At 51.2% G+C, this 26671-nt stretch overlaps 2 protein-coding genes across 5 annotated transcripts in view; one reads left to right on the forward strand and one right to left on the reverse strand.

Moving 5' to 3' along the window:
• Kif5a (kinesin family member 5A) overlaps window positions 1–7449 on the reverse strand; it is a 37283-nt gene extending 29834 nt beyond the window's left edge. The window contains exon 1 of one of the 2 annotated variants that reach the window (XM_036169578.1): window positions 6861–7449. In XM_036169578.1, the coding sequence (XP_036025471.1) occupies window positions 6861–6989 (129 nt within the window). In that variant the 5' untranslated portion in view covers window positions 6990–7449. The remainder of the gene's footprint in view (window positions 1–6860) is intronic. The other variant, XM_036169579.1, reaches the window with a different exon arrangement.
• Window positions 7450–11059: 3610 nt separating this feature from the next.
• Dctn2 (dynactin subunit 2) lies at window positions 11060–26671 on the forward strand. 3 transcript variants are annotated; one of them, XM_036169536.1, is made up of 16 exons: window positions 11060–11325; window positions 12185–12253; window positions 15639–15647; window positions 17757–17762; window positions 20427–20523; window positions 20706–20767; window positions 21317–21415; window positions 21936–22096; window positions 22223–22370; window positions 22672–22737; window positions 22890–22928; window positions 23077–23154; window positions 23243–23314; window positions 23483–23585; window positions 23666–23757; window positions 26085–26671. In XM_036169536.1, exons 1-16 carry the CDS (start codon window positions 11290–11292, stop codon window positions 26169–26171), a joined length of 1224 nt encoding a protein of 407 aa, XP_036025429.1. In that variant the 5' UTR covers window positions 11060–11289; the 3' UTR covers window positions 26172–26671. The 3 variants fall into 3 exon arrangements, with proteins under 3 accessions (XP_036025429.1, XP_036025430.1, XP_036025431.1); XM_036169537.1 differs by lacking the exon at window positions 15639–15647; XM_036169538.1 differs by lacking the exons at window positions 15639–15647; window positions 17757–17762.

Genomic DNA, 26671 nt, shown 5'->3' on the forward strand with positions numbered 1-26671 from the left:
AATGGAGGGCTGGAGGGCGCTCTCCAAGTGCTGAAGCGGAGGAGTGCCTGGGGCCCCTCTTTCTGGAGTCCAGGCTGGAAGGGAGGGATGGAGGGAGGATGGGAGGGACTCTTGGGTCTGTGAGGCTAGAAGAGCAGAGAAATGGGTGCATTGTGACCATTCCTGTGATGAGCCGTGAAGTATGTTATAGTTTCATGACCTCCTTATTCTTTTGTTTGTTTTGTTCATTTAGTGTTTTGTTTTGTTTTATTTCTGAGACAGGGTTTCTCTGTGTAGCCCTGGCTGTCCTGGATCTCACTCTGTAGATCCGCCTGGCTCTGCCTCCCAAGTGCTGGGCTCAAAGATGTGCGCCACCAACGCCCGGCTGCTTCCTTATTCTTCTCTGGGCGCTCAGCTCCGCATCAACTCCAATTTCTAGCTCTTTTTTGTGGTTTGGGGTTTTGTTTTGTATGTAGCCCAGTAGCCCCACGTAGCCTCAAATCGTCACTCTTCCTGAACGCATCTTCTAAGTGCCCAAACCTAAGATTTTTGTCAGCTAGCCATGGTGGCTCACGCCTATAATCTCAGCGCTTACACAGCTGAGGCAGGGGGATCACCAAGAATTTGAAGTCAATCTGAGCTATGTATCATTTTTGTTTGTATGTTGGGGGCTTTTTTGTTTTTGTTTGTTTTGTTAGTTTTTTTTTTTTGTGGTTTTGGTTTTTTTGTTTTGTTTTTTGAGACAGGGTTTCTCTGTGTAGCTTTGTGCCTTTCCTAGAACTCGCTTTGTAGACCAGGCTGGCCTCGAACTCACAGAGATCTGCCTCCGCCTCCTAAGTGCTGGAATTAAAGGTGTGCGCCACCAACGACCAGCTTGTTGTTTGTTTTGTTTTGAGGCAAGGTTTCACCGTGTATCCCTGACTGTCCTGGAGCTCCCCAAGCTCCGCCTGTCTCTGCTCCCTGAGTGCACCTCCCACTACCCTGTAGTGTGTAATAAAGGATCTTTATCAGAAAGTAAAGAAATCAGCACAGAGCTGGTAAAAGCGCCTTGTTTGTTTCTGACAGGACCTTGCTAGGTAGCTCAGGCTAGTCCTCCTTCCGGCCCCCAGTCTTCCAAGTGCTGTAAGGAACGACGGCAACCATGCTCCAGCTAGAAAACCATTCCTGACGGTCCACCCAGATCTAGGATTTCCCCCCAAGAACAATGCCCCCCTCCAAATCCCCGACACCAAACAGAGTCTCTGGAACACAAGCTACTTTTTATGTTTGTTGAATAAACAGATGTTGATGAGAAATAGATACTAGTGGTTTGGATGACTCTACCCATAGGAGGGCAAAGTGCTTAGCGCTTCAAATTTCACTGTGCAGAGACAAAAATGAATAAAGATAACATCCTTTATTTACTTTTATTTTATGTGTATGAGTGTGTGTTACGTGTGTGTGTATGTATGTATGTGTGTGTGTGTATGTATGTATGTGTGTACGTATGTGTGTATGTATGTATGTATGTATGTATATGTGTATGTATGTATGTATGTATGTGTGTGTACCTCGTGCACGCCTAGTGCGTGTAGAGACCAGAGAGAGCAGCGGATTCCCTGGAACTGGAGCCAGTGTTCTTCACCTCTGAGCCATCTCTTCAACAACCCCCTTCCCCACTTGTTTTTCTAGACACGGTCTCTGTGGAGTCCAAGCTGGCCTCAAACTTACAATCTTCCTGCCTCCCACCTGTGCTAGGACTCACAGGGTGTGCACCACAGGGTGTGTTCAGCTAACTTTTAACTGTTGTCAGGAGTTTATTTGGGGCATAGGGGCACACACCTGTAATACCACTCAAGAGGATAAAGCTTGAAGGTTTTTTCTCAAGTTTGAACTTGAACCATCCTGGACTACACAGTGAGTTAAAAGGCCGGCCAGGGACACACAGTAAAAAGCTGTTTCAAAAAAATAATGAACAGGGGCTGCTGAGATGGCTCAGTGGATAAAGGCGTCTGCTGCCAGGCCTGAGTTCCATTTGCAGGACTCAATTGGTGGAAGAAAAGAGCTGCAAATGTTCTCTGACCTGCACTGGTGTGCTCTGGCATGTGTGCCCTGCCCCACAAATAAATCAGTGTAATTTTTTTTTTGAGCTGAGGATCGAACCCAGGGCCTTGCGCTTGCTAGGCGAGCACTCTACCACTGAGCTAAATCCCCAACCCAAATCAGTGTAATTTTAAAATAAGAAAGAAACAGAGGCTGGGGAGTCACTCAGGAAGGTCACTTGCTGTGCAAGGACCTGAGTTCACGGCTCCGGCACCCACAGAAAAACTAGGTCTGGCTGTGTGTGTGTCTGTGGCCTTAGTAATGAGAGGCAGAAAGAGGTGGGGCCCAGGGCATCACTGGCCACCAGCCTAGCCTTGGTGGTGGGCTTAGGTTCAGGAAGAGACTGTCTCAAGGGAATAGGTGGCCAGCAACAGAGGAAGACACAGATGTCCTCCACTGGCCTCTGTGTGTGGACATATGTGCAAGCTCACTCTCTCACACACATATTTGTACATACACATACATATACTACATATATTCCCACTCCTTAAATAAAAATTAAAAAATAATGTATATGATAATCCTAGGAGGTATTATTATTATTATTTTGGCTTTTTTTTCTAGATGGGGTTTCTCTGTGTAGCTCTGCAGCCTGTCCCAGAACTCGCTCTGTAGACCCGGCTGACCTCAAACTCACAGAGATCCGCCTGGCTCTGCCTCCCGAGTGCTGGCATCCATGTTGTGCGCCACCACTGCCTGGCTGGGGTGGCTGGAGGTAAGTGTTTATTCTCTTCACTTTATAAATGAGGAAACTGAGGGTCAGAGAAGTTTGCCCAGTCACACAGCTATGAACCGATGAGCATGGTTTCACACCCACGGGGTTCTGACTGCACACCCATACCCAAAGTGACTGCAAACATCAGCCCCACGTCGGATCCTTCTCATGGCTTTGCCCTTACTGCCTCATGCTTTCCTGGTCTGTAGTTCTTGAAGTGTTTTCAAGGAGAACTAGAGCCTTTCATCACCCCCTTGTCCAACCTCAACCCCATTTCAGAAGCACTTCTCCCCCGAATCCTTTCAGAAAGCCTTTTCCACCCTCTTCTCCTCCAGGGAACTGCACACGCGGCTAACGGCAAAGCCTCCGAAGCCAAATACCCACTCCGTTAGAAATAACCCTTGCAGAAGTCTCTCCACCTCTGAGCTGCTCTCTCCCAGCCCTGCAGGCTCCACGCTCCTGCTAGCCCTCCCCAGGGGCTCTCCCTGCAAAGTCCCACAGCCAGGGCTCCACGCTGTCTCAGAACCCACTCTGACCTGCCTTCATCAGCTGGCCCAGGAGAGGTCCCAGCACCTTGCTATGGTTTTCCAGCACGTGTGCTGTTTGATGCTAACGGGGAGCACGAGATTAGGGGTTCCAAGACCTGTTCAGTCCTCTAGAAAGCACTCGGTAGGACCCAAACTTGAAGCCCTATTCTGTAGTGATACCCTTGGGTATTGTTGCCATGGCAATGCTTGAGAGACACTAGCCACAGTGAACATTGCCTCAGCTCTCCATTTTCCTTCCTGACCCTCCCCTCAAAGCTAAAGAGATCCTTGCTTTCCCTTCAGAGACCACAGGACCCCCAAAGTCACGATGGTGGTACCTGTCTGCAATCTCAGCACTCGGGAGGCTGAGACAGGACTGAGAGTCTGAGTCCAGACTGGAATGCCTAGAGTTTCAGACCATCCTGAGATCCAGAAAGGCCTGTCGCGAAACCAAAATAAAACAGAAGCGGGTCAGTGAGGTGGTTCAGTGGGTGAAGGTGCTGCCAGGTCTGGTGTTAGTTCAACCCCCAGGACCTACTGGGTGGGGGGTGGTGGAGAAACTGACTTCTCAAAGCTGTCGTCTGACCCTCAGGTGTGTGCTGTGGCAGACGCAAAGCCGCTACCCACACCATAACCATATAGCCGCCACCACATCACAGGCACAAAATAAATAATGCCATTTAAAAGGATGCAAATGCCGGGTGGTGGTGGTGCATGCCTGTAATCCCAGCACTCGGGGAGGCAGAGGCAGGAGGATCTCTGAGTCTGAGGCCAGCCTGGGCTACAGAGTGAATGGCAGGAGAGTCAAGGCTACAGAGAGAAACCCTGTCTCAAAAAACAAAAACAAAAACAAACAAACAGAAAACAGAATTCACCTAACTTTTGGGAGGCCCGAGGAAAGTTGAAAAGGAGGGGGAGAGAGATTTTGACTGTAACTGACTGATCCCCTGCCGCCACCCCTCCCCCACATCTGGCAGTGGCCCAGGCTGGAACAAAGACAAGAAAAGCCAGAGAGACACCTAAATGCGTTCAGTGAAAAAAGTCAGACTGGATTCCAAGTGTAAGTCAGAACAGCACACACAGGCCCGCGCCCCAGGAACCCTTCTACTGTGACTCAGGCTGCTGACTCTGTCGAATCCCACCCTCGAGGTTCCCGAGCGAAGTCAGAGTGGGGGCAAAGACAAAGTGGACTTTCTTGCTGCTCTATCTGCAAGCCGATGCAGCCCAGGGACAGAAGGGCCCCAGAAGCCCAGAGCAAGCAGAGAGGAGAAGGGAGGGCCTTCCCCTCACAGGCGCTAGCAGAGGCCACTGGCTTAGGGAGTGATCCTCTCCCAGCCAACCCCAGCTTGTCTTCCCCTCACCTTCCCAGACTCTCTGAGGTGGCTTCTTCCACTGATCACCGCACTGTTCCCCACACACTGGCTCCCAAAGAGAGCTAGAGGAGAAAATAAGGGGCGGGAGTTGCCATTGCCTGACTGGAACCTCCAAGGGCCTCCTCAGAACCCTGTCCCCAATAAACCATCCTCCGGCAGAGCGAAGAACTAAAGTCCAGAAGGCACAGCTCTCAGGATGCTGCCTGAGACAAAATGGCCCCCCTGTGAGAACGTACGTACATCTTGAGTAAGGCAGGCTTGGGCAAGGGAAGGTTCAGAATAAGACAAAGGTGCGTCTCTACCAGTATCAGCAGGCCAGCTAGGAGGCCAGCTACAGAGCTGAGCTAGAATCTGCATTTCCAGGGGACCACGGACTTCTTTTCACCTGACTCTCTCCCCATCCCTGGTGTCTTTCCTGTTTAGCTGGACTAAATAGACAGATGAGCCTCCCAACAGCACAGGCCAGGACCCATCCTACACACCAAGATGGCCCACAGAACCTAAGGAGTCCATCTTTGTATAATTGGATATAATGGATAAACCCGGAACTATGAAGTCAGCTTTAAAGTAGATGCCCTTGGTGCATTTGCTTGCCAGGACCACCACCCTCTCCTGTTGTTCAGTCTTTTCAACTTAAAGGGACCTCGGAGTGCAAAGCCCCCCCCCCACACACACACACTTAAAGCCCGATAGCCAGGTTACTCAGAGAGAGAGATCCCCAGAGTTGATCAAACAAAGCCTAGGTCCCTAAGGCAAAACAAACAGAGTGCCCTCGTGTAGCAAAAGTGGCCATCTGAGTTCACTATGTGAGTGAGAGTGATAGACTAGTGTAGGAGCTTGGGGCTTCCTCAGAAACATGTGTACAAAAGTCCTATTTTCCCCAAACTCAGAAGGTCCAGGTGTCCGTGGCCTTTCTGGTTGGGTTATGCCCAGCACTGTGGACTAAGATGCAGGAGAATCACCCTGACCTTGAAGGTCATGGATCCCCCTCCCTTCCAAAACCAGCCACGGTTTCTTGGCTCAGGACCTCCAAACCCCTGCAGAACTCAGCCCCCGATCCTCTCACCCCACTCACAGCCTGAAGTCCCTTTAGGCCATCACAGACAATGGTCTGGAACAGAAATCTGGGGAGGCAAGGTGACAGACACAAAGGGAAATCATGTGAGTTTTGGAATCACAGACTTGAGTCCAGTTCTGTAGACTTAACCATGGGTTCTCAGCATGACCTTGAGAAAGTCACTCAACTTCCTTGGGCCTCAATCTCCTAATCTGTAAAATGGAAATATGAACACTACTTCAGACAACAGTTTTGAGGATTCAGTACTAAACGCGGGTTACCAAGTACAGGGTAAGTATTAATGCTCCTGAAGATTTCCATGGAGAAGGGCCGCCATGATGAGGTAGCAGCCAATTACTACATTTTATTGGCTCTTCAAGGTTGAGACGAATAAGCAAGTATGAATGAACTCAGGGTTTGGGCATTTTGACTTGGAAGGGTTTAGGGAGTCTGAAATTCTCTTGACACTATACTTGGGATAGAAAGGCAGACGCGTCCTTAGGGTTCTAGAGGCTACCTCCTCAATTGGGTGTGGCATCGATGTGTTTCTTTCCCAGAAAACCGTTCATCAGACCTGCACCCTTCCCCCATCCCCCAAGTCCAGGCAGCAACTACTTCAGGTGGTGATGAAGGGCTGGTCCTAGAACCCATTCCCATTCATTCCTCCACAGAGACCCTAGACTTCCCATTTCTGATCTAGCCCACCCACTAATCTTCCCCTCCCTTCGTGGAGGTTAGGGTAGAGATGCAAGCCAATAACAAAGGGAAAACGCGCTTTCTCCCGCGAGGGTGGGGTGGGGTGGGGTGGGGGGGTGGGAGGGAAAACATCCCCAAAGCAGGGAACTGGCTCTAAGGGGTGGGAACATTCCAAGAGAGTGGCAAAGACAAGTTGGGGCTCCCGATGACGGGGAAGGAGCCCCCTCCCACTCTGCAGAGACTTGGCTGCGGGCCTAGGCAGGCCACACCCAGCCATCCTGATGCAGGGGAGAGGAGGGGCTGCGGCGGATGGAGGGTGAGCAGCCCGGAGCCGCTGCTGCAGAATGACAGGCGTAGGGGCTCAGTCTTGAAGGTGAAAAGATGCTTGCATCCCGCCCCCTCCTCTAATTTCCTTTGGATGCAGCACTCACCCCAATAATGACGCTGTCGTCCCCTTGGAAAATGGGGATGAACTTGTCCCCCCGCAGAATCTCCGCCTGGTTCAGGGGCCGAAATCGGCAAAGCACCTTGATGCTGCATTCGTTGTTGGTATCCGCCATGGTGGTCGCCGACGAGGGGCTGGGGCAAGTCTTGGGCTGCACGGGGTAGCGTGTGCTCCGGAGGAAGGGAGCGCTGAGCTGGGGTCGAGGCGGAGGGCAGGTGATCTGTCGCTGGGGCCAAGGAAGCAGCTGGGACGCCCGGGCGAAGGCGGCTTTGGGTCTCCTGCGGCACTGGATGCGGGCGACCTGGGCGTCTGGTCCTCTCGCCGCGCTGTGCCTCTCCGCCCCTCGCGCTGCAGCCGCGCTGCGGGCCTGGGCGGGGCGCGCAGGAGCAGCGGGGGCGGGGTTTCCTTCGCTGGGGGTGATCCACGCTGGACAGCGACCACCCAAAGGTGGAGCTTGGCTCACCTGGTTCCTCGATTCCACCTTAAGGCTCGCGGATTACCGTGTCCTCACCCCTTCCCTGCACAACTCACCCGGCTACGGGCGACCCGTTTGTGCCTTCTCAGACTCCACCTACTGGAACGGATGAGGAGACTAAGGTGGGCCTGTGGTCTGCCTGGGGAAGAGCACCAACAGGCCTCACCATGTCCTTTATTCCAGAACATCCCCCAGACCCATTACAATCCTCTTTCCATATTTAAATCACACCTGTCATCGTCCCATCTCCCCCCCCCCCCCCCCCCAGCCTCTTTCCCGCTGCCCAGATGTGGTATACAGCCAGGCTTCGTGGGTGTGCGTCTATGGAAGTGCTGTCCAGGTCCCATGCCTTGGAGAAATGGCTGGAAGGTCTGGTTTATTCCCTTCCCTTTCTTCACAGAAAGTGCTACCGTCTGGTGATAATCAGGTCCCCAAATAGAGTGAAGCCAAACTATCTTCTGGGCCATCAGCATTCACAGGCAGATGGAGTCCTCAATGAAGTCTTTGAGGTTGGGGTTGGGATACAAACCGGCAGGGGTAGCTTTTGTAAGAGAAATGGAGTCTAAAAGCCTGAGGGAAGAGTGGTAAGGAGAACAAAAGGTCAGAGGTACCGTGCCCTGGAAGCAGGGCACGCAGCTACATTTGGGTCTCAGACAGGCTTAGGTATCTGTGTATGTACTATCCTACTTCCTTGTGGGTAGACTCCCAGCAACCCAGCCCCTTTCTCAAGCCAGTCTCTTCTTCTCCCAGTTTCCTGGTGAGAAAAAAGAAAAGAAAAGAAAAAGCCAAGCCCAGAGACTTCTTGTCCTTTTTCCCCCCGTCGGGTCAGGCTCCACTGCAGCCCCTGAACAGAGCTGGCCAAATTGATTTTGCTCAATGTCACAGCCTCTGCTCGCCAACAGAGAACGAGGCTGCGGGACTTGAGGTTTTAGCCAAGGGGAGGAACAGGGTGATGGGAGAAGGCAGGAGGGGGTGGAGGCCTTCGCTCAGAAGTTGGCCAGTGTCTAGGGTCAGTTAGGCACCATGGGGGCAGGAGCCAGACGAGTGGCCTACACAAACACACCCTCACCCACCAAGAACCAACTGAGCTGGGCCTCCACCACTCAGACACCTTGACTCTCAAGGGAACAGAAGGAAAGGAGTTAAAGACTGCATAGGAGAATTCGGGGTCATGGTGACAGAGGCCGAGGCTTGGGCACAAGCCAGGTACGAGAATGACAAGAGTCCTAACTCAGGAACTCTAGAGTCCGTTGTCCGGCACTATTTCTGCAGCATCTGGACAGCTCAGGAAATTACCAACATCCAGCCTCGAGAAGCAAAAAAGTGGCATCCTTAGTGAAATGGCTTTAAAAATACCAGTCCAGGGGCTGGAGAGATGGCTCAGAGGTTAAGAGCACTGGCTGCTCTTCCAGAGGACCTGAGTTCAATTCCCAGCAACCACATGGCGCTCACAACCATCTGTGATGAGATCTGGTGCTGCCTTCTGGCCTGCAGGGATGCATTGATAATATTCTGATCCCGCCCCTTGCCAGGCTTTCATTCTCTCTCTCTCTCTCTCTCCCTCCTCCCCCCCCTCCCTCCCTCCATGTGTGTACCCCTCCACCTCTCTTTCTCTCTCTTTCAAAAAGAAAAAGAAATACCAGTCCAGCCGGGCAGTGGTGGCGCACACCTTTAATCAGAGCATTTAGGAGGCAGAGGCAGGCGGATCCTGAGTTCGAGGCCAGCCTGGGACTACAGAGTAAGTTCCAGGAAAGGCACTCCCCCCCCAAAAAAAAGTCAGTTCAGTGGGTACACACACACACACACACACACACACACACACACGTTCTTTTACAGCTGCATCAATCTTCAAAGAACTTTCTTTTATTTTAATTTTGAGATGGGGTGGGGGTGGGGTAGCTATGTAGCTCAGGCTAGCCTGAAACTTGGTATGCATGGAGTCCAGTCTGTTCTTGCATTCCTCCTGCCTCAAGCTCCCAAGCGCTGGGAGTATATGTGAGCACCACCATGTCTGGCTTGAGAACTTTTTTTTTTTTTTTTTAAATTTTTATTTATTTTTTTTATGTGGAGCTGAGGATCGAACCCAGGGTCGTGCACTTTCTAGGCAAGCGCTCTACCACTGAGCTAAATCCCCAACCCCGATAACTTCTTTTATCCTGGGTATGTCTTTGTATTTCTCTACCAGATAATGATGGCGGTAGTAGACAGTAGGCTTTATATCTGTTTGTCCATCCTTCTCCTCCTCTTCGGCTGTTTTCTCGAGACAGGGTTTCTCTGTGTAGCTCTGGTTGTCTCTGCCTCCCAAGTACTAGGATAAAAGGCATGCACCAATATGCCCAGCTTCTCTTGTGTTTTAAAAATGGGTCAGAAGCTGGGCGGTGGTGGTGCACTCGGGAGGCAGAGCCAGGCAGATCTCTTGTGAGTTCGAGGCCAGCCTGGTCTCCAAAGAGAGTTCCAGGAAAGGCGCAAAGCTACAGAGAGAAACCCTGTCTTGAAAAACCAAAAAATAAAAAATAAAATAAAAATGGGTCAGTGAGATGGCTCAGCAGGTGCAGGGGCTTGCCAACAAACCAGGACCGGAATTTGATCCCCAGGTCCCTCATGGTGGGGAAGAAAAAACAGACAAGTAACAGTTGTCCTCTGACCTCCATACTCATGTAGAGGTACTCGTGTGTGTGTGTGTGTGTGTGTGTGTGTGTGTGTGTGTGTGTGTGTGTGCGCGCGCACACACACATAAATAAATAAATTCAATTAAGGTTTCTATTATCATATATTTATTTGGTAAAGTGAAAAGAACACCTATGCCATGTCTATTCTCCAGAAGGGTTTGTTGTTAGCCTGGACACAAAATACTATGTGCAAAGCCCTGAGTTCAATACCCAGCAATGAAAAGTGAGTTCCAGGCACCCTGGGCTACATTTTGAGGCCCTGTGTGAATTCCTTCCTCCTAATTTCTGGGGACTCATTAATGGTATAAAAACCATGGAGTGTTCAGTTAGACTTGGAGCCCTTGCTTTCCTGTTTAGATTTCCAAGTTTTGAAAAAAAAAAAAAAAAAAAAGATCCATAAATAGCATACCCAGATAAAATTTGAATTTCAGATTATTACATGTATATCACAAATATAATAAGATGCATGCTTTTTATACTAAAAATTGCTCGTTGCTTACCTGAAATTCACTTTAAAATATTTTTTATTATTATGTATTTTATGTATATGGGTGTTTTACCTGCATCTATGTCTGTGTACCAGGAGTGTGTCTGGTGCCCTCAGAGGTCAGAAGAGGGCACTGGATCACCTGGAACTGGAGTTATAAATGGTTGAGTCACCATCTGGGTGTTGAGAATCAAACCCGGGTCCTGCAAGAGCAGCCAGAACTCTTAACCGCTGAAAAGGATCTCTCCAGCTCCCGGAAATAAAACTCCACTGGGAGACCTCTATTTTGTCCGGCAGCCCTAATCTGAAAAGGCCGCTTGCTTCACTTTTCCATACCGTTATTCACAACGTGACCGAGCTGTTGTGATTTCATCTAGCGCCTTTCTAGATGTTCGAACTCGGGAATTATGCGATCCCTTTCACAGCCTATCAAAAAGTGAAAGAAAGTAGCTCCCTAAGGGGTGTGTGTGTGTTATCACCGCTCCCAGCCCCAGACGACCAGGACTACACATCCCACAATGCTAGGCGGCGTCTCCTCGCCATTACCTCATTCTCCGTCGCTCCCACCAATCCCAGCCTGTCCAGGGGTGTGGCTGCCGGCTGTCCTCGCGACTTCTGCTGTCCCCCTTCTGCCGGGCTGCTCCTGTCGCGAGACTTCCTGCTCCTCCGCCGCTCCCTTTACCGTCGCCTTAGCCGGGGACCCGGACCCAGCCTCTCCCCCCACCCGCTCACCGGCCCCGGCTCCACCGAGGCCTCGGTCCCCCAGCCCCGCCTCGCCGCCGCCATGGCGGACCCTAAATACGCCGACCTCCCCGGCATTGTGAGTACAGGGCCGGGCCCGGCTCCCCAGCCCGCGGCCCCTCCCGCTGGCAGCCCCTTCTCCGCCCCGAGGGTTGCGGCCGCTCGCCCCCCTCGACGGCCGCAGCGCCTTCCGGACGGCCGACCCGACCGCGCCGGGCCCTTGGACTCGGCGCCTGGCCCCCTTTTCTGGCAGTAGCCGGTGTCTCCGCCCAGAGGTCGCCTCCGGGCGCTTGCCAGTCGTGCCAGAGTGTTTGTATGGTCCATGTCAACACTGCCCTTGCCGCCCCCGGTTTCCCGATTGCCCGCCCCCGCATCCATAACTCACTAGGCCACTTGGTGATGGCCTTCATCTCGCCAGGGAAGAGGTTACTGTCGCAGGAGCCTTGCGCCGGTGGGGAGCGCTGTCCACCCCCCACGGGAGCACCCGTCTCGGGCACACGCCGGCATTTACGCTTCGTGTGCGCCGCGCCGTCTGCATTCTCGGGGTTGGGAGGCCGGCGCCCAGGACCTGAGTCACTCTCAACCCTTGTAGCAGCGGAGTGGTGAACGCAGGGCCTCACCACTCAAGGAACCTGCAGCTGCTTAGGACAAAGTAGTTATACCCATGGACTGGCCTCTCAGCCATGTCCAGGGTAACATCATTCTTTTTCACATTGGTCATTTATTACCCCAGGCCCCAGTGTGTACCTGAGTTTATCCCACTGAGATACGGGAGCTGACATACTGTGGGCAGGGGGATGGAGAACCGACAGTCCTTGAATCACAGTCCGCTTTTTGCCTTAGCCTGTTCAAAGGAAACGGGGGTGTGAGGGAGGGAGGAGTGGGGCGAGGTGAATGCTGGGGTAGTGAGACTGGGTGGTCACTGCTTCTACCTGCAGGCCAGGAACGAGCCAGATGTTTATGAAACCAGCGACCTCCCTGAGGACGACCAAGCAGAGTTCGATGCGGTAAGACCATGTGCTGCCTCAGGACCCCTCTGGACTCTGACCTCTCCCCCGCCCCAGTTAGGGAGAGCAAGCCACAGCAATAAGTGGGTATGCCAACCCCAGCCTGGGTGGTAGGTAGGTCTCAGGGCTTTCAAAGGCCTTGCTGAGCTGGCAGCCACCAATGAACAGTGCCAGAAAGGAGGGTCAACCCAGTGGGACCTGAGCTAGTAAAACCCAAGTCTTAGGTTTTCTAAATACACTTGAACTATCTCGAAACAGTTACATTCTGGGTTAGTGATTAATTAAGCCCCTGGGTTCTAATCCATGCTTTGAGTTAGACTGCTTAAGGTTGAAGTAGAGCTTTTGTTTTATAATATATGTCACTCGGTGCCTTCTCATTAGTATTTGCCAAGAACTTGAATTTGAACTATCAGTAGCCATTAATAAACGAATGACTTGGAGACTTCAGAAAGATAAGAGGCCTAGTTAGACCAAAGTAATTTTGAGGAAAAACCTCAATCTTATAATCAGCAGCACGAAGAGACCATGGTAATATATTAGGTTTGTTCGGTGAGCTCTGAGGAGTTGATGTGGACACAGGCTAAGCAGGAAGGGAACTGGGTGGTGGTGGCACACGCCTGTAATCCCAGCACTTGGGAGGCAGAGGCAGGAGGATCTCTGTGAGTTCGAGGCCAGCCTGGTCTACAAAGCGAGTTCCAGGACAGGCTCCAAAGCTACAGAGAAACCCTGTCTCGAAAAACAAAACAAAAAACAAACAAAAAAAGCAGGAAGGGAATTATTTTGTATTATTTAACAGAATATGTTCATTCTGTTTTTATCTTTGCCCAGTGCAGAGGAAGAGACATATATCCCTCCCCCTAAGGAGCCCTTGACTAAAGTGGTAATTAGGATGCACACAGGAAATAGAAGAGTTAGGATACATGTAGATAACATAAGAAAAGCCTAAAGTGAACGAACAGAAGTCAGTGTAGTACCGTGGGGACAAAGGCCCAGCAGTGTCTTGTGTAGGTCTTGTTTTATTATTTCCGAAGAAAGCTGAGCTGGGCTCACATTGATGCTGTGAGATTTCAGTGAAGGTGTGGCCAGAAAGTCATGGGGACATTGTCAGCAGGCCCAGTTTGTGTGTCTGTTAGTCCTGTGGCCTTGTCTGTGGGGCTGGTTAGTTCTGGGGAGCGTTGGTGGCTGGCTTATGATGACATGGCTTGGCGTACTCACTTATTTTGTTTCTCCCCATGGGAACGTTTCCTACGTTGTGGGAATGGCTTGCCTGTGCCTTCTCTCACAGTGTGTTCCTCGTGGCTTCTGTATTTGCTGGCATGTCAGCCCACCTCTGCCTCCTTCCTCAAGCTTGAGTATCTGGAGATAATGCAGAATGTCATAGCCCAAATACTTGAATGTAAACCTGTCGCTCCGAGAGGTATCTTAGTTAACCCTGTCCTCATAGAGTAGCAAAGTACATAATGAGGAAATTCCTGTCCTACATCAATCAAAGATGGCTTCAAACCTGCCTGTAAATTACCAAGCCCTCACTGGGTGGCGGTGGCGCACGCCTGTAATCCCAGCACTCAGGAGGCAGAGCCAGGCAGATCTCTGTGAGTTCGAGGTCAGCCTGGTCTACAGAATGAGTTCCAGGAAAGGCACTAAAACTACACAGAAACCATGTCTCAGGAAAAAAAAAAAAAAACGAAAAGAAAAACAGAGTAAGGAGGTGGTGAATGGAACTCTGTTCGTTCCCTTTTCCTTTCGCTCAGTGGGATGCAAATGGACAGTACCACAGCAACCCTGTTTCCAAACAAATAAATGCATCATCATTTTCTTGGAGGTACAGAGGTAGCTCTTAATAACAGGAAGATGGTGCCCAACGATGGAACCTGAATATGAAGCTCCCGTTGGTCCTTTTCCTCACTGAGCCTGAGCAGCCTATGGATGTAGCAGCTAATGGCTGTGGATGAAGGACACCCAGAGAGTTTGTTTCCAGCAGCACATTACCCAGGAAGCTGACGGTGAACACCAGTGCCTTGAAGGTGTTCTCATCACCGTGGCTCAGCCACCTTGGTAGAGAGGAGTGTATATGGAGACCTTCAGAAGCTCTTCAGGAGCCCGGAGAGCTGAGTTATTTCCTGATGTCAGCTAATGTCTCTGGCCCCCTTCATGTCCCTGTGGGCCTTAGGAAGGCAGCTTTCGGGAAGTAAGCTGCATAATGGCTCTGCTGCTGCTCATAACACTGACGTAAATGTGCAACTTGAGGAGTGTTGCAGCTGTATGCCTTGTCTACCTAGAATTGTGACTGTGAGCCCTGCACTCTGGCTGGGAGCCTGTCCACTTTTATCTCCTGCGGCTGAACCATGAGGTCTTCAGCCTCTGCTGGGATCTCCAGATTGTTTTCAACTTTAATTTGTTTTTAAATTAAGTCATACATGCATGGAAGGAAGACAGCATTTAAGGCTGTGTAGTAAGGAAGCCTCCACCGCTGCCTGCCACTCAGTTCTTGTCTCGGGGACAACCAATATGGACAAGTTGTGAATAATGTGGGGGATCTGCAGATGTTAATTTATTTTTTATTTTATTTTTGAGACAAGGTCTCTTATCTCACCCTGTCTGGCCTAGAACTCCCTATGTAGACCAGGCTGGCCTGGAATTCAGAGATCCACCTGTCTTTTCCTCTGCTTCCCAAGTGCTGGGATTAAAGGCATTCGCCACCATGCCCAGCTTCCAGGTGTTAATTTAAATGAATATCACATAGAATTGCCTTCATCGGATTTCTCTACCACCCCCCCAAAAAAAAAATTACTGTGGAAGGAAATAATATTCTTCAGACCTTGATTGCTAGTTTAACTTAAAGAATTATGATTCCCATAGTGGGAAGGGTGGGGCAGGAAAGAAGTAGGAGATTTGGTTTGTTTGTTTTTTTTTCCAGATGATCCCAATTTTTCTTATGTTCCTTTAGAACACTTTTAGCAGGATGTAAACTACTTTACAACAGGAATGGAGAGGAAAACAGCAGCCCTTCCCTTCACAGTATGGGAAAATGTGCATTCACCACTCCTGGGTTGGTTAAAACAATGTTTGGAAAGCTACTTCCCAAATGGAATGCCCTCCCCTGGGCCCACAGCCTGCCTAGGGTCAGTAAAGCATTCTGCTCCTGGCTGAAGCAGGGAAAATTAAGAAAGCCTCAGTAGAAGAGGGCACCACTTTCCTTGTGTGATGGAGGAAGATTTCCTGGGTCTAGGTGGGTGGGCCGGACTGACGGAGGTTTCTTCCTACAGTGTAGAGTATCATAGAATGTGCTTGATGTGTTCATTGACTGTTGGCACACTTGAACTTACCCCAGTTTCTCCTCCCTCATGCTCCCTTCCTCCCTCCTCACACCCTGCCTGGACGCTAGTTTGCACAAGTAAGGCCACCCAGCGCTTCTTCTCTGCATGCTGTGTGCATCTGCCCTCTTGCATGCAATGCTCTGCCACTTTGCCACCATTGTAGCTAATTGTTTCAAATTCCAGGGAGTCCCTGTTTGGGCCTTGCTGGCCTTACGTTTAAAGATCATTAATCAAAGTAGAATCGCAACTGCGATGGACGGATCACTATGAATCATTGCCTCTTCGCCTTGTGAGGTCTGCAGAATAAAACTGAATGAAGGAGGGAACAGAAACATGGAGGCCTTTAGACCTGATGGACTTGGAAGGGTTGTAAGAGAGATGTTTATGAACTGGCCTTCAGCCATTCTCCACAGAGGTGGGGAGCAGAGGGGAAGGGCAAACCCCATTTCCTAGTTGTTCGTGGAGAACTGGAAGAGAAAGCACTCATTTGAGTATTCTCCCGTGCTAAGCCTTGGAGAAAAGCAGGGTGGAAGGTGGTGTATGCAATTTTAGGATGATCATTTGAGTTATCTGTGTTTTCTGAGCCTTTCTGTTTCTGGATTCCTCTTTTAGAAATGGATGGGTAGTCAGTATCATATTGGCCCATCCTGGACAGTTTTATTCTACAGATCTCTCTGTGTTCCTTGTCACCATGGTTCTGAAGTCCCCCTGGCTGAAGTATTGGCATAGACCCTGAACAGCCTCAGGGGTGGCTGCCTTCCCTGTCTGATTTAGAACCTCAGGTCTTGTTCTCTGAGGCACAGCCACTTAGCTAAACAACCATTCATGAGAGGGAGTGGGAGTCATGTACCAGGTCAGCTGGTACCCAGGGTCAGAGCACTTGAATTTTCTAATTTTCTGTGGTATATTTCTATGGTAACTGGTACTACTCCGTATTATAGAAATTACGCTCTAAACACCATCCCTCCACCTACTCATAGCATAGATTGATAATACTGTCTGTACCATTATTCATCCTTGTTTTGGTTTTTGGTTGCTTTGGTTTTTGTTCTTCTCCATTATGCCCTTCCCTCTTGGTTTGAACTCAGCTTCATAGCCAGTTGTCCCCTCCCTCTCCTTGAGTCCCTCCCAGTGCTGCTTTGAGCTTGGTGAGACCAAGTCAGAACCAGGTGTAATACCCGCTTCTCTCGTGTTTGCACATGTCACCCGTGGGTGACCTCTTAGGGCCTGGGGTCACTTCCAACGTGGGCTAAAATTAAAGAGGAGCCGTGGTTGGGTTGATTCTGGGATTGTCCAGTGTGTCTGGATGAGCTGTTAGGAAGGAAGCGCACGCTGTCCTTCACCCTGAGTTTCCTATACTTGCAATGGCCGCCAGCCCCCACCTGTCAGCCCACCCATCAACATAGCTGGGGGCAGAGCACACACACCGTTGGAGTTTCCCTTCTAGCAGTACAGAACCCACCAGTCGTGCTTGGAGATATGGCCTTGTCTCTGCAGCCTGGACCAAATAAGACCTCCTTGAAGTGCATTCCTCCCCCCCATGTCCAGCTCTGTGAGTCTGTGATCAGGGCTGGTGGCTGTGGATCTTAGGGTCCTCTGGGCTCTTGTGCTATCGAATAGTGGCAGGGTCCCCCTGTGTCTTTAGAGCTGTCACAGAATGAATTACCAGTCAGTCACCCAGAGAAAGCAGGCTCCAACCCTGTAAACTAGTGAGGGAGATTCCCCCTGGGGAACTGTGGGCCCTCAGTCAGTGACAGGCCCTCAGAATCTCCACGTTTTCTGCTTCCCATCCTGCCATCTCTGCAGCCTCCCAGCCACTTGGGCCTCTCTTCCTGCACTTGTCCTGCTCTGCACCAGCTTGTGACAGCTAACTCCTCATGCCCCAACACTCCTCCATGACCACTGCTAAATGGCTAAGCCTCATGACATCTTCACCACCAGAGAGGAAAGGGTCTCATGGTCTTCTTTCTCTTGGGGCATATTCTGACCTCAGCTAAAATTCTTGGCCCCCAAATTTTGCTAGGCTCCCCTGGGACCCTGTGGTGCAGTGTTTGAAGACTGTCATGTAGTGCATGTGACAATTGCTAATAACAATTTTTCTTTTTTTTTTCCCCTCCCTCATCCCTATTCCCCCACACCTTTTCCTTTTTAACTCTTGGTTTTCTCACCTCTGGGGAACCCACAAGGAGCTGGTAAGAAGCCCTACCTTTGGTCTGCTTTCTGACGGGGTGTGCTGGGGTGGGGCAGTTGTTCTCTATCCTTCTGTCTCCACTGAATCTTTGGACTTCCTCGTCTGCCCCACTCCCGGCACCCTTTCCTGTCTCCCAAGTCACTGTGGTGGCATGGCAGACCTTTGAGACACTGGTGGACTAGGTGCCATGTGAAGACCAGCATGTACAGCCACCCTGACCCTCCTGGGGCCACTGCTCCAGATGTTGAGATGCTGAGAAGATGCAGCGTTGGGTAGCCCTCCTGCCCAGGCCTTGCTTCTGCAGCAGAACATCGCTCAGAACCACTGAAACTTTCCTCCTTAATAGTGATCCTTGGTTGCTACCATCTTTCCCTGCTTAAGAACAGAAATCAGAAAGTAGGTTCTCCCTTGCAGAGCATCCATCTGTGAGGGCTCAGTGCATGTGGACTGTGACTTGACTGTCCTTATTCTTCAGGTTTTGCCTCCCCTGCCTTTTTCTTTTTTTCTTTTTCTTTTTTTTTTTTTTTCTTCTCTTTTCTTTTATATATATGTGATACCAGAGGTCAAACTTGAGCATGGTAGGTTGGTACTCTACCATTCAGTTACATCAGCCTTCCATTCCTCTCTTTTTTAAATTAAGATGGGATCTCACTGTGTAGACTAGCCTGACCTGGAATTCACAGAGATCACCTGACTCTGCCTCCCAGATGCTGGGATTAAGGGCATGTGTCACTACATCTGGCCATCTTTTTTTCTTAAAGAAATTTTTTGTCTGGTTTTGGTTTTTGAGCAGAGTCTTGTTTTGTGACCCTGGCTGGCCTGGAACTCACCCCCCTGCCTGAGCCTCTCAAGTACTAGGATTATAGTGTGAGCCACCAGGCCCAGCTTGTCTTTTTATTTTATTAATTCATTTATTTTCAGACAGGGTCTCACTATGTAGCTCTGGATGTCCTTGAACTCACAGAGATCCGACTGCCTCTGCCTCCTGAGTGCTGGGATTACAGGTGTGCGCCCACCACCTGGAATTATTTTTATTTTTGAGACAGCTCCTGCTGTACCATGCTCTGGTCTAGCTGGAGTTGGTTATCTTCCTGGGTGCTGGGATTACAAGCACCTGCCGCTGTGCTTGTCTGAAAAGGACATTTCTGCCTTGTTGGCTTTTGTGGAGAGAAACAGTGTGCTTCCGGGAGTCTGCTTCATAGGAGGGGCTTTTCTTGCTTGAGCTGATGTCCTCAGACAGTTTAGAGACCAAAAACCACACAGCTGCTCAGCACCTGAGGGCCTTGGAGGGATTAGGGCGGCTGGGATTCACAAGTCTCTCCATAGGACTTGCGGGGGCCACCGAGTCCTTCTGTTTTCCCTTCCCGTGAGACTCCTGAAGAAAAGGTAGAGAAGGGGCTGCTGCTTCCTAGTCACCCCGCTCCTGTCCTCAGTCTTTAAAGCTGCCGCCCGCCCACTCGGATCCTTCTGTGACTCAGAGTGGAGGGAAGGATGGAGCCTCCCTCTGGCTGCTGCCTTCTCTCCCGTCCTGTTTTCTCCTGCCTGCTCCCCACACACCCACACCCAGGCAGAGGTTCTGTCTGGATGCAGATAGGATTACCTGGGCAGCTAGCCTTACCCAGAACAGTTCATTTAAGTCAGCACCCAAGAGAGGGTGCAGGAGGAGAGAAAAGCTCTTCTAAGTAACTAATGTGCAGCTAGAGTTGAGAGTCATTTGCCTAGATTCAGGACTGAGGGCTGGCCTTGCCTTCCTGCTGTGGAGTAGAGAGCTGTTAACCCTAACCAAAACACTCCTAGGCTCCTCCCTTCCTTCAGCACCCTAGTGGCCTTCCCTGGTTAGAACAGGGTCCTGCATCCTGAGTGCTGTCTTGATGTAATTATTGGGAGCCTCTACCTCAGTTCTAGGGCACTGTATTCCCTCCGCCATGTCTCCTCTTTGAGTGCAAAAAGAGCAGACATCTGTGATGAGGGCTGGACTCTCTCCGTTCCTTGTGGCCCTTCCCCAAGGTGTTCCAGGGAAGTGGCTGCTCATGCTTGTTACCTGCAAGGTGTCCCTTAAAACACCTGCTGAGCCTTGCTGCTTTGCCCTGAGCTGTCTGACCCTGCAGTAACCAGAAACCAGGCTTCTAGGCACTCTCTGCCAACCTCCTCTACATCTGAGAGCTGGTGTCTTACCTGCAGCAAGATTGAAGCCTGCTGCCGACACTCAGATTATTGGCCTCGCTGGAGGCCTGCCTTCCTCCCTTCCAGCAAGGATGGGGAGTCAGCTTTCTGTGGACTTGCTCAGCCAGGAAAGGACACTTGTATTTGTGGGGAGGCAGTTAAGAGAGGTCAGCATGGTTTCTCTCCCTGAGTGCATGGTGTGTGCCAGACAACTGGGAGAGGTTGAGAGAGGGAGGTGTGTATACACAGTGGGTGGGGGAGGTTACGCTGCCTCTTCCTAGCTAAACCAGGGTATTAATATTTATACTACTGAGGCTCCAGCTTCACCAGGAAGCTTCTCTGGCACAGGCATGCAGTGGTTCTGGAATGGAACCACTCTTATTTCCCCTTGGAACATAGGGCCCAGTGCCTTAGTAGGTTGGGGGTTTTATGTGATTTTATGGGATAGTGAAATGCTAAGGTGGGAATGGGCTACCCCTGACCTAGACTCCTGTTCCCTCAGGAGGAGCTGACCAGCACAAGCGTGGAGCACATCATTGTCAATCCCAATGCTGCCTATGACAAGTTCAAGGACAAGAGAGTGGGAACCAAGGGACTTGGTGAGATTGGGCTGCGGTGGCTGGGAGTACTAGAGAAGAGCATCAGGGTTTCCTGTCCCCAGCACTGGGTGGCGTGTGCTTGGTGGGGGGGGGGGGGGGGGGGGGGGGTGTCCCCTCCAGTAGGAGTGTGACTGCAGTGAGCCGAGGCCAGGCCACTCAGTCTTACTCCCTTGTCTTGGCAGATTTCTCAGATCGCATTGGAAAAACGAAGAGGACAGGATATGAATCTGGAGACTATGAGATGGTTTGTTTGTGTTGATGGACGGGGTGGTGAGCTCACAGCAGGCATGCAGCTGGGGAGTGAGGAATGTTCAGTTTTGTTTTTTTAAGTTTAATTTATTTTTATTTTGTACACGTGAGTGTTTGCCTGCATGCATGTGTGTATGTGCACCATGTGTGTGCCTGATGTCTGGAGAGTCCAGAAGAGAATATCGGATCCTTTAAAAAGAGGGTTATAGACGGTTGTGAGCCACCATGTGGGTGCTGGGGACTGAACTCAGGCCTCCTGTGAGAGCAGCCAGTGAGTGCTCCCAGTGCTGAGCTTGGGGAGATAGTCTTGTTCTGGGCTCATCTGGTTGGTTTCCTGAGGAGTCAAGCAGGGTACAGTTGAGGGTTTCTGCCCCCACTGCTGCTCTGGAGTCTCCAGGCCTCTGGCTGCCTCCTCTTCTGTCCTAGGGCACAGAGGACTCGGGAGTTGGAGAGAGTCCTCCAACTTAGGTCCCAGATTTGGATAAATTCCCAAGGCTCTCTCTAACGGGAGCCGTAGCCTCTTGTGTGCTTTCTTTCTCTGTAGCTGGGAGAGGGTCTGGGAGTGAAGGAGACGCCTCAGCAGAAGTACCAGCGACTGCTGCACGAAGTGCAGGAGCTGACGACGGAGGTGGAGAAGATCAAGGTAGCTAACTGCCCTTCTGCCGGCTGTGCCGCAGAAGCTGTGGGGGAGGGCCAGAGAGGCTGTCGGAGTTCAGGGCTACAGGTCTATGTGTTAAGTCAGTCTGCTGGGGCAGAGGGCACGGCTCAGCGGCTCGAGCACTGGCTGCTCTTCCAGAGGACCCGGGTTTGATTCCCAGCACCCTCTCGTAGACACACGTGCAGGGAAGACACCACTGCACACGACATTTAGAGCAGTTTCCTTGGTCTGCTGTTCTAGACTCTCTCCTGGGGATGTGCAGGGGCTGGAGGGACTAAGAGCACCAGCACTGGCTGCTCCTCAGAGGACCCAGGTTCTATTCCCAGCACCCACTGGGTCCTCACAACCATCTGTAACTCCAGCTGCAATGGTACACAGACAGACACACAGTCACGACACCCAGATACATCATAAGTGAAGTCACCTGGCCCTAGCATTCCTTGAGGGTATGCCGCTCTCTTGCTTCCTTCCCGCCACCCTCACTGCCCACCTCTTCTCCTGTCAGACGACAGTGAAGGAGGCGGCCACAGAGGAGAAGCTGACCCCTGTGGTGCTGGCTAAGCAGCTGGCAGCCCTTAAGCAGCAGCTGGTGGCTTCCCACCTGGAGAAGCTGCTGGGACCCGATGCTGCCATCAACCTCACTGACCCGGATGGAGCCCTGGCTAAGTGAGTGCCTTCGTGGAGCTGTGAAGCCCCCCAGCCAGACCCAGCAGCAGTACCACATTGGGAGGCAGCCTCTCCGTGCCATAGTCCTTACCCTCAGGTCATGCTGCCACTGTTCTCGTGACCCAGGCGCCTGCTGCTGCAGCTGGAAGCGACGAAGAACAGCAAAGGGGCTTCAGGGGGAAGGAGCACAGGCGGGACCCCTCCAGAGAGCAGCCTCGTCACTTACGAGCTCCACTCTCGGCCTGAGCAGGACAAGTTCTCACAAGCTGCCAAAGTAAGTGTCCTTTTGGAGGATCAGGCCTGGGGACAGGGCGCTGCTGGAAGGCTCTGATCCCCCTGGAGTCTCACTGACCTTGTCGTCCTTGCGTATTTGTTTTTTGAGGCAGGGTTTCCTGCAGTCTAGGCTAGCTTGGCTGGCTCTAAACTCCAGATCCTCCTGCTTCTACCTCCCAAGTGCTGCATCTAATTCGAATTGAAATTTAAGATTGTGGCTAGGGATGTGTTCCAGGAAAGGAGCCCCTCGAACAGGAAAGGGAGGATGGGGGTGGCAAACCTCACCTCCTCCTTCCCTGTAGGTTGCAGAACTTGAGAAGCGTCTAACAGAGCTGGAGGCCACTGTCCGCTGTGATCAGGATGCTCAGGTCAGGGGCTCACCTGTACTTAGCCAGCACCCTGAGCTCTCAGGTCCAGTGCTCCCCAGAACCTGGGAGGGGTGAGTTAGTGGGTGCCAGGTAGTTAATCCTCTGGAGGTGTGAAGACTGCTGATTTCTCTCCTTCGTCCATTTCCCATCAGAACCCCCTTTCTGCAGGTCTGCAGGGAGCCTGTCTGATGGTGAGTGTGAAAGGAAGGATGGGGGTGGGTTACAAGTGGCAATTACTTTGGGGTACAGTGGTACAGTCATTAACTCCAGTGCAATGTAAAAGACCTTTTCTAGTCTGATTGTGACACTGGCCCAAACCCTTCCTCCCCCACGCTCTAGGAAACAGTAGAACTGTTGCAGGCCAAGGTGAGCGCCCTGGACCTTGCAGTTCTGGACCAAGTAGAGGCCCGGCTGCAGGTACTAAGTGGAGAACCTCTTGGGTCCTGAGTAGCCGGGGACTTGGGAAACCCTGGGTGCCCTCTCACCCTAACACCTTTGCTTTCAGAGTGTCCTGGGAAAGGTGAATGAGATTGCCAAGCACAAAGCCTCTGTGGAGGACGCAGACACGCAGAGCAAGGTCAGGAAGAGCCTCCCGTCTCTGTGCCCTTGTCCTCCCCTCAGCATCCGCTGAGTGCTGAGGTCAGAGTGCAGGACCGAGAGGTTCGGTCCTCTGGGTGTAAGAGAGAGTCGAGGCGGTTGGCCCACAACCTCAGCCCTCCTTTCTGGGCCCTGCCATGTTCTTCAGGTGCATCAGCTTTATGAAACCATACAGCGCTGGAGCCCCATCGCCTCTACCCTCCCCGAGCTGGTGCAGAGACTAGTCACCATCAAGCAGCTCCATGAGCAAGGTGTGAGGCTGGCCCCTCTGCGTGGGGCCTGTTGTCCCCTCGCCCTGGATCTGCTCTCAGCTCTGCCTCTTCTTTTGTAGCTCTGCAGTTTGGTCAGCTCCTGACACACTTGGACACCACTCAGCAGATGATTGCCGGCTCCCTGAAGGACAACACCGCGCTCCTGAGCCAGGTGTGTCAATCTGGCTCTGTGCCCGCTCTGTCCTGTTTCAGAGAGGCTCTCCAGCCCCCCTGGTGGGTTTTGTCTTCCCGCTTTGACTGTCCTTCTGGTTTCAAAGCTGTAGGACCTTTGTGCTCAATCTAGTAACCTTTTTCTCTAACCTTGGACTTTTTGGCAAAAGGTGGGGATGTCAGACCGAGTCTCATTCTGACTGGCCTGAAACTTGTTTTGTAGACCAGGCTGGCCCCAGATTTGTGGCAGTCCTTCTTCACCTTCTTCCCAAGTGCTGGGGTCACAGGAATGTGCCACCATGCTTGACTGTTTTGGAGACAGGCCTCAAATTCACAACTAAACAACCCTTACTGCTCTAGACTCCCGGGGGCTGGAACGGGGCCTGAGCACAGCCTACTTTAGGTTCACCTTCTTTGTTCATCTTTTGGTTTTGGTTTTGGAGACAGGGTTTCTCTGTGTATCCCTGGCTGTGCTGGAACTCACTTTGTAGACCAGGCTGGCCTTGAACTCATAGGGATCTGTCTGCTGCCTCTGTCTCCCGAGTGCTGGGATTAAAGGCATGCACCACCACCACCCTATTTTTTATTTTTATTTTTATGTGCATTGGTATTTTGTCTGCATGTTATATCTGTATGAGGATGTCAGATCTTGGAGTTACAGTTATGAGCTGCTCTATGGGTGCTGGGAATTGAACCCAGGTCCTCTGGAAGAGCAGTCAGTGCTCTTAACCACTGAGCCATCTCTCCTGCCCAGGTTTCTAGAGTTGTGTGTACATGTGTGTATACCTATGTGTGTCAGGAGTGCACTGAGCTGTGCCAAAGGTTGATGTTGAATGTCCCCTCACTCTCCATGTTCTTATTGAAATAAGTGTGTGTGCGTGCGCTTAAGGAGATCAGAGGTACCAAATCCTTCTGTAGCTGGACTTCAGGCAGTTGTGAGCTGCCCAGGGTGGGTGCTGGGAACTGAGCTTGAGCCCTCTGCAGAGTGTGTGTGCTCTTGTCCTGAGCCGTTGTTCCAGCCCTTCCACCTTCCTGTGAGACGGGGTCTCTCACAGAAACGTCTGGGACTCACTATGAGACGGGGTCCCTCACAGAAACATCTGGGACTCACTGTGGACTCGCTGCCTTCTCTGGGCTTAGAACACTCACCCTTGTCTCCCAGCATGTACACATACACATGGAGCGCTGGAGTAAAATACCACTGTGCTCACTTTTACTTATGTGTGTGTTTCCTGCTTGCATGTCTGTGTACCGTAAGTGTGCCTAGCGCCTAAGGAGGCCAGAAGTGCTTGTTATAGAAAACCGTGAGCTGCTTGTGAATCACCATGTGGGTGTGCTAAGAGCAGCCAGTGCTCTTAACTGCTGAGCTCCCCAGCCGTCAGCCTGTTTTCATTCATTCCTGTAGCATGCTCAGCACATAGCTGGTACTCAGTTCCTATTAGATGAATTATTCTTCCTGCTGTAGGGGGAGCAGCATCACAGGCCACCATCAAACAAAACCAAAATGCAGGCCAAGTTTGGTGGTGAAAGCCTTTAATCCCAGTACTTCCGAGGCAGATGCAGCCAGATTTCTTGAGTTTGAGGTCAGCCTGGTCACCATAGTGAGTTCCAGGCCAGTCACACATTACATGAAACCTAGTCTCAGAATAAATTAAATGGAGAAAAGAAAAAGCCAGGTGTAGTGGCGCACACACCTTTAATCCTAGCACTCAGGAGGCTTTGAGTTTGAGGCCAGCCTGGTCTACATAGCTAGTTCCAGGGCTGCAAGGGCTAAATAGAGAGAGACCCTGTATCAAAACAAAAAAATAAAGTATTTGGTAATTTTTCTTCTAGCTTTCTAAAATTCTGAACTGTGAAAACTTGGTTCCATCAGTCTTATTTGTTGTTTACCCTTCCTTCCATAAAGTCGGCAGTTCTGAAGGCAGGGTGAATAGGAATCCTTAGTCACGCAGACCCTGACCTAAGTCCATAGTACTCTGAGGACAGTTTGGGAACTGCTGCTACAGACATTCCCTCCACCCACCCACCCCTCTCAAAGCCAGAGCGCCAAAGCTGTGGCTCCATTTCTTTCTTTTATTGTGACCTGGAACTTGCTTTGCAGACCAGGCTGGCCTCGAATTCAAGAGCTCCTTCTGCCTCTGCCTCCCAAGTGTTAGGTTTATAAGCGTGGGCCACCATGCCTGGTCTATGCTCGCTAGGCAAGCACTCTACCAACTGAGATATATCTTAGCTGCTCTGTTTCCAGTGAAGAGAGTTTCTTCTGGGTGCTCTTCATCTCCAATGGACACCTGAACCAAACAAAAATCAGACCTCTCTTCCCCTTTGTAGGTGCAGACAACTATGCGTGAAAACTTGGCCACGGTTGAGGGGAATTTTGCCAGCATCGATGAGCGGATGAGGAAGCTGGGGAAGTGAGCATGTGGAGAGCTGAGAACAGGGGTAACCCGTGCCCAAGCTCTGTGAGAGGCTTCCACGGGGCTTCCCCTTCATCATAACTCCCAGCCCCATCCCACTTGACAAAGGGAGGGGTCTTGCATGTGGGGTGTAGACCCCTCCCCTGACGAATAGGATGGTAGCTGGGGCTGTTAGATGGGAGTCTGTCCTCAGGCCCAGTGGATGAGGATGTGGGCCTAGCCACAAGCCAGCTCATGTCCAATAACTGCTTTGCCTGGTGTGGGGGAGGACTGGATCCTGTCCTCTAACACAGCTTCTGTGGCTGACTAGGATTCTGTACAACTGTTTCTGACTATTAAATGCTGTTGTACTGTGTAGCCTCTGCTGTTTCCTGGGTTTCAAAGAGGAAGCACTGAGACAGACGTGCAGAGCATAACAGTCTAAGCCACACTATTATGAGACTATTTCAGCTGTAATCTGTTCTTACCAAAGAACTAAATAAAAATGATACAGAGCCAGAA

The sequence above is a fragment of the Onychomys torridus genome, chromosome 20 (genome assembly GCF_903995425.1).
Source record: "Onychomys torridus chromosome 20, mOncTor1.1, whole genome shotgun sequence".
Taxonomy (NCBI): Eukaryota; Metazoa; Chordata; class Mammalia; order Rodentia; family Cricetidae; genus Onychomys; species Onychomys torridus.

Bases quoted from the DNA above. Each gene is read 5' to 3' on its own strand.
- Dctn2 (XM_036169536.1), top strand. From the start codon at position 11,290: ATGGCGGACCCTAAATACGCCGACCTCCCCGGCATT. The intron at 20,524-20,705 runs GTGAGATTGGGC...TTGTCTTGGCAG, and splicing joins AGTGGGAACCAAGGGACTTG to ATTTCTCAGATCGCATTGGA. The intron at 20,768-21,316 runs GTTTGTTTGTGT...CTTTCTCTGTAG, and splicing joins AATCTGGAGACTATGAGATG to CTGGGAGAGGGTCTGGGAGT.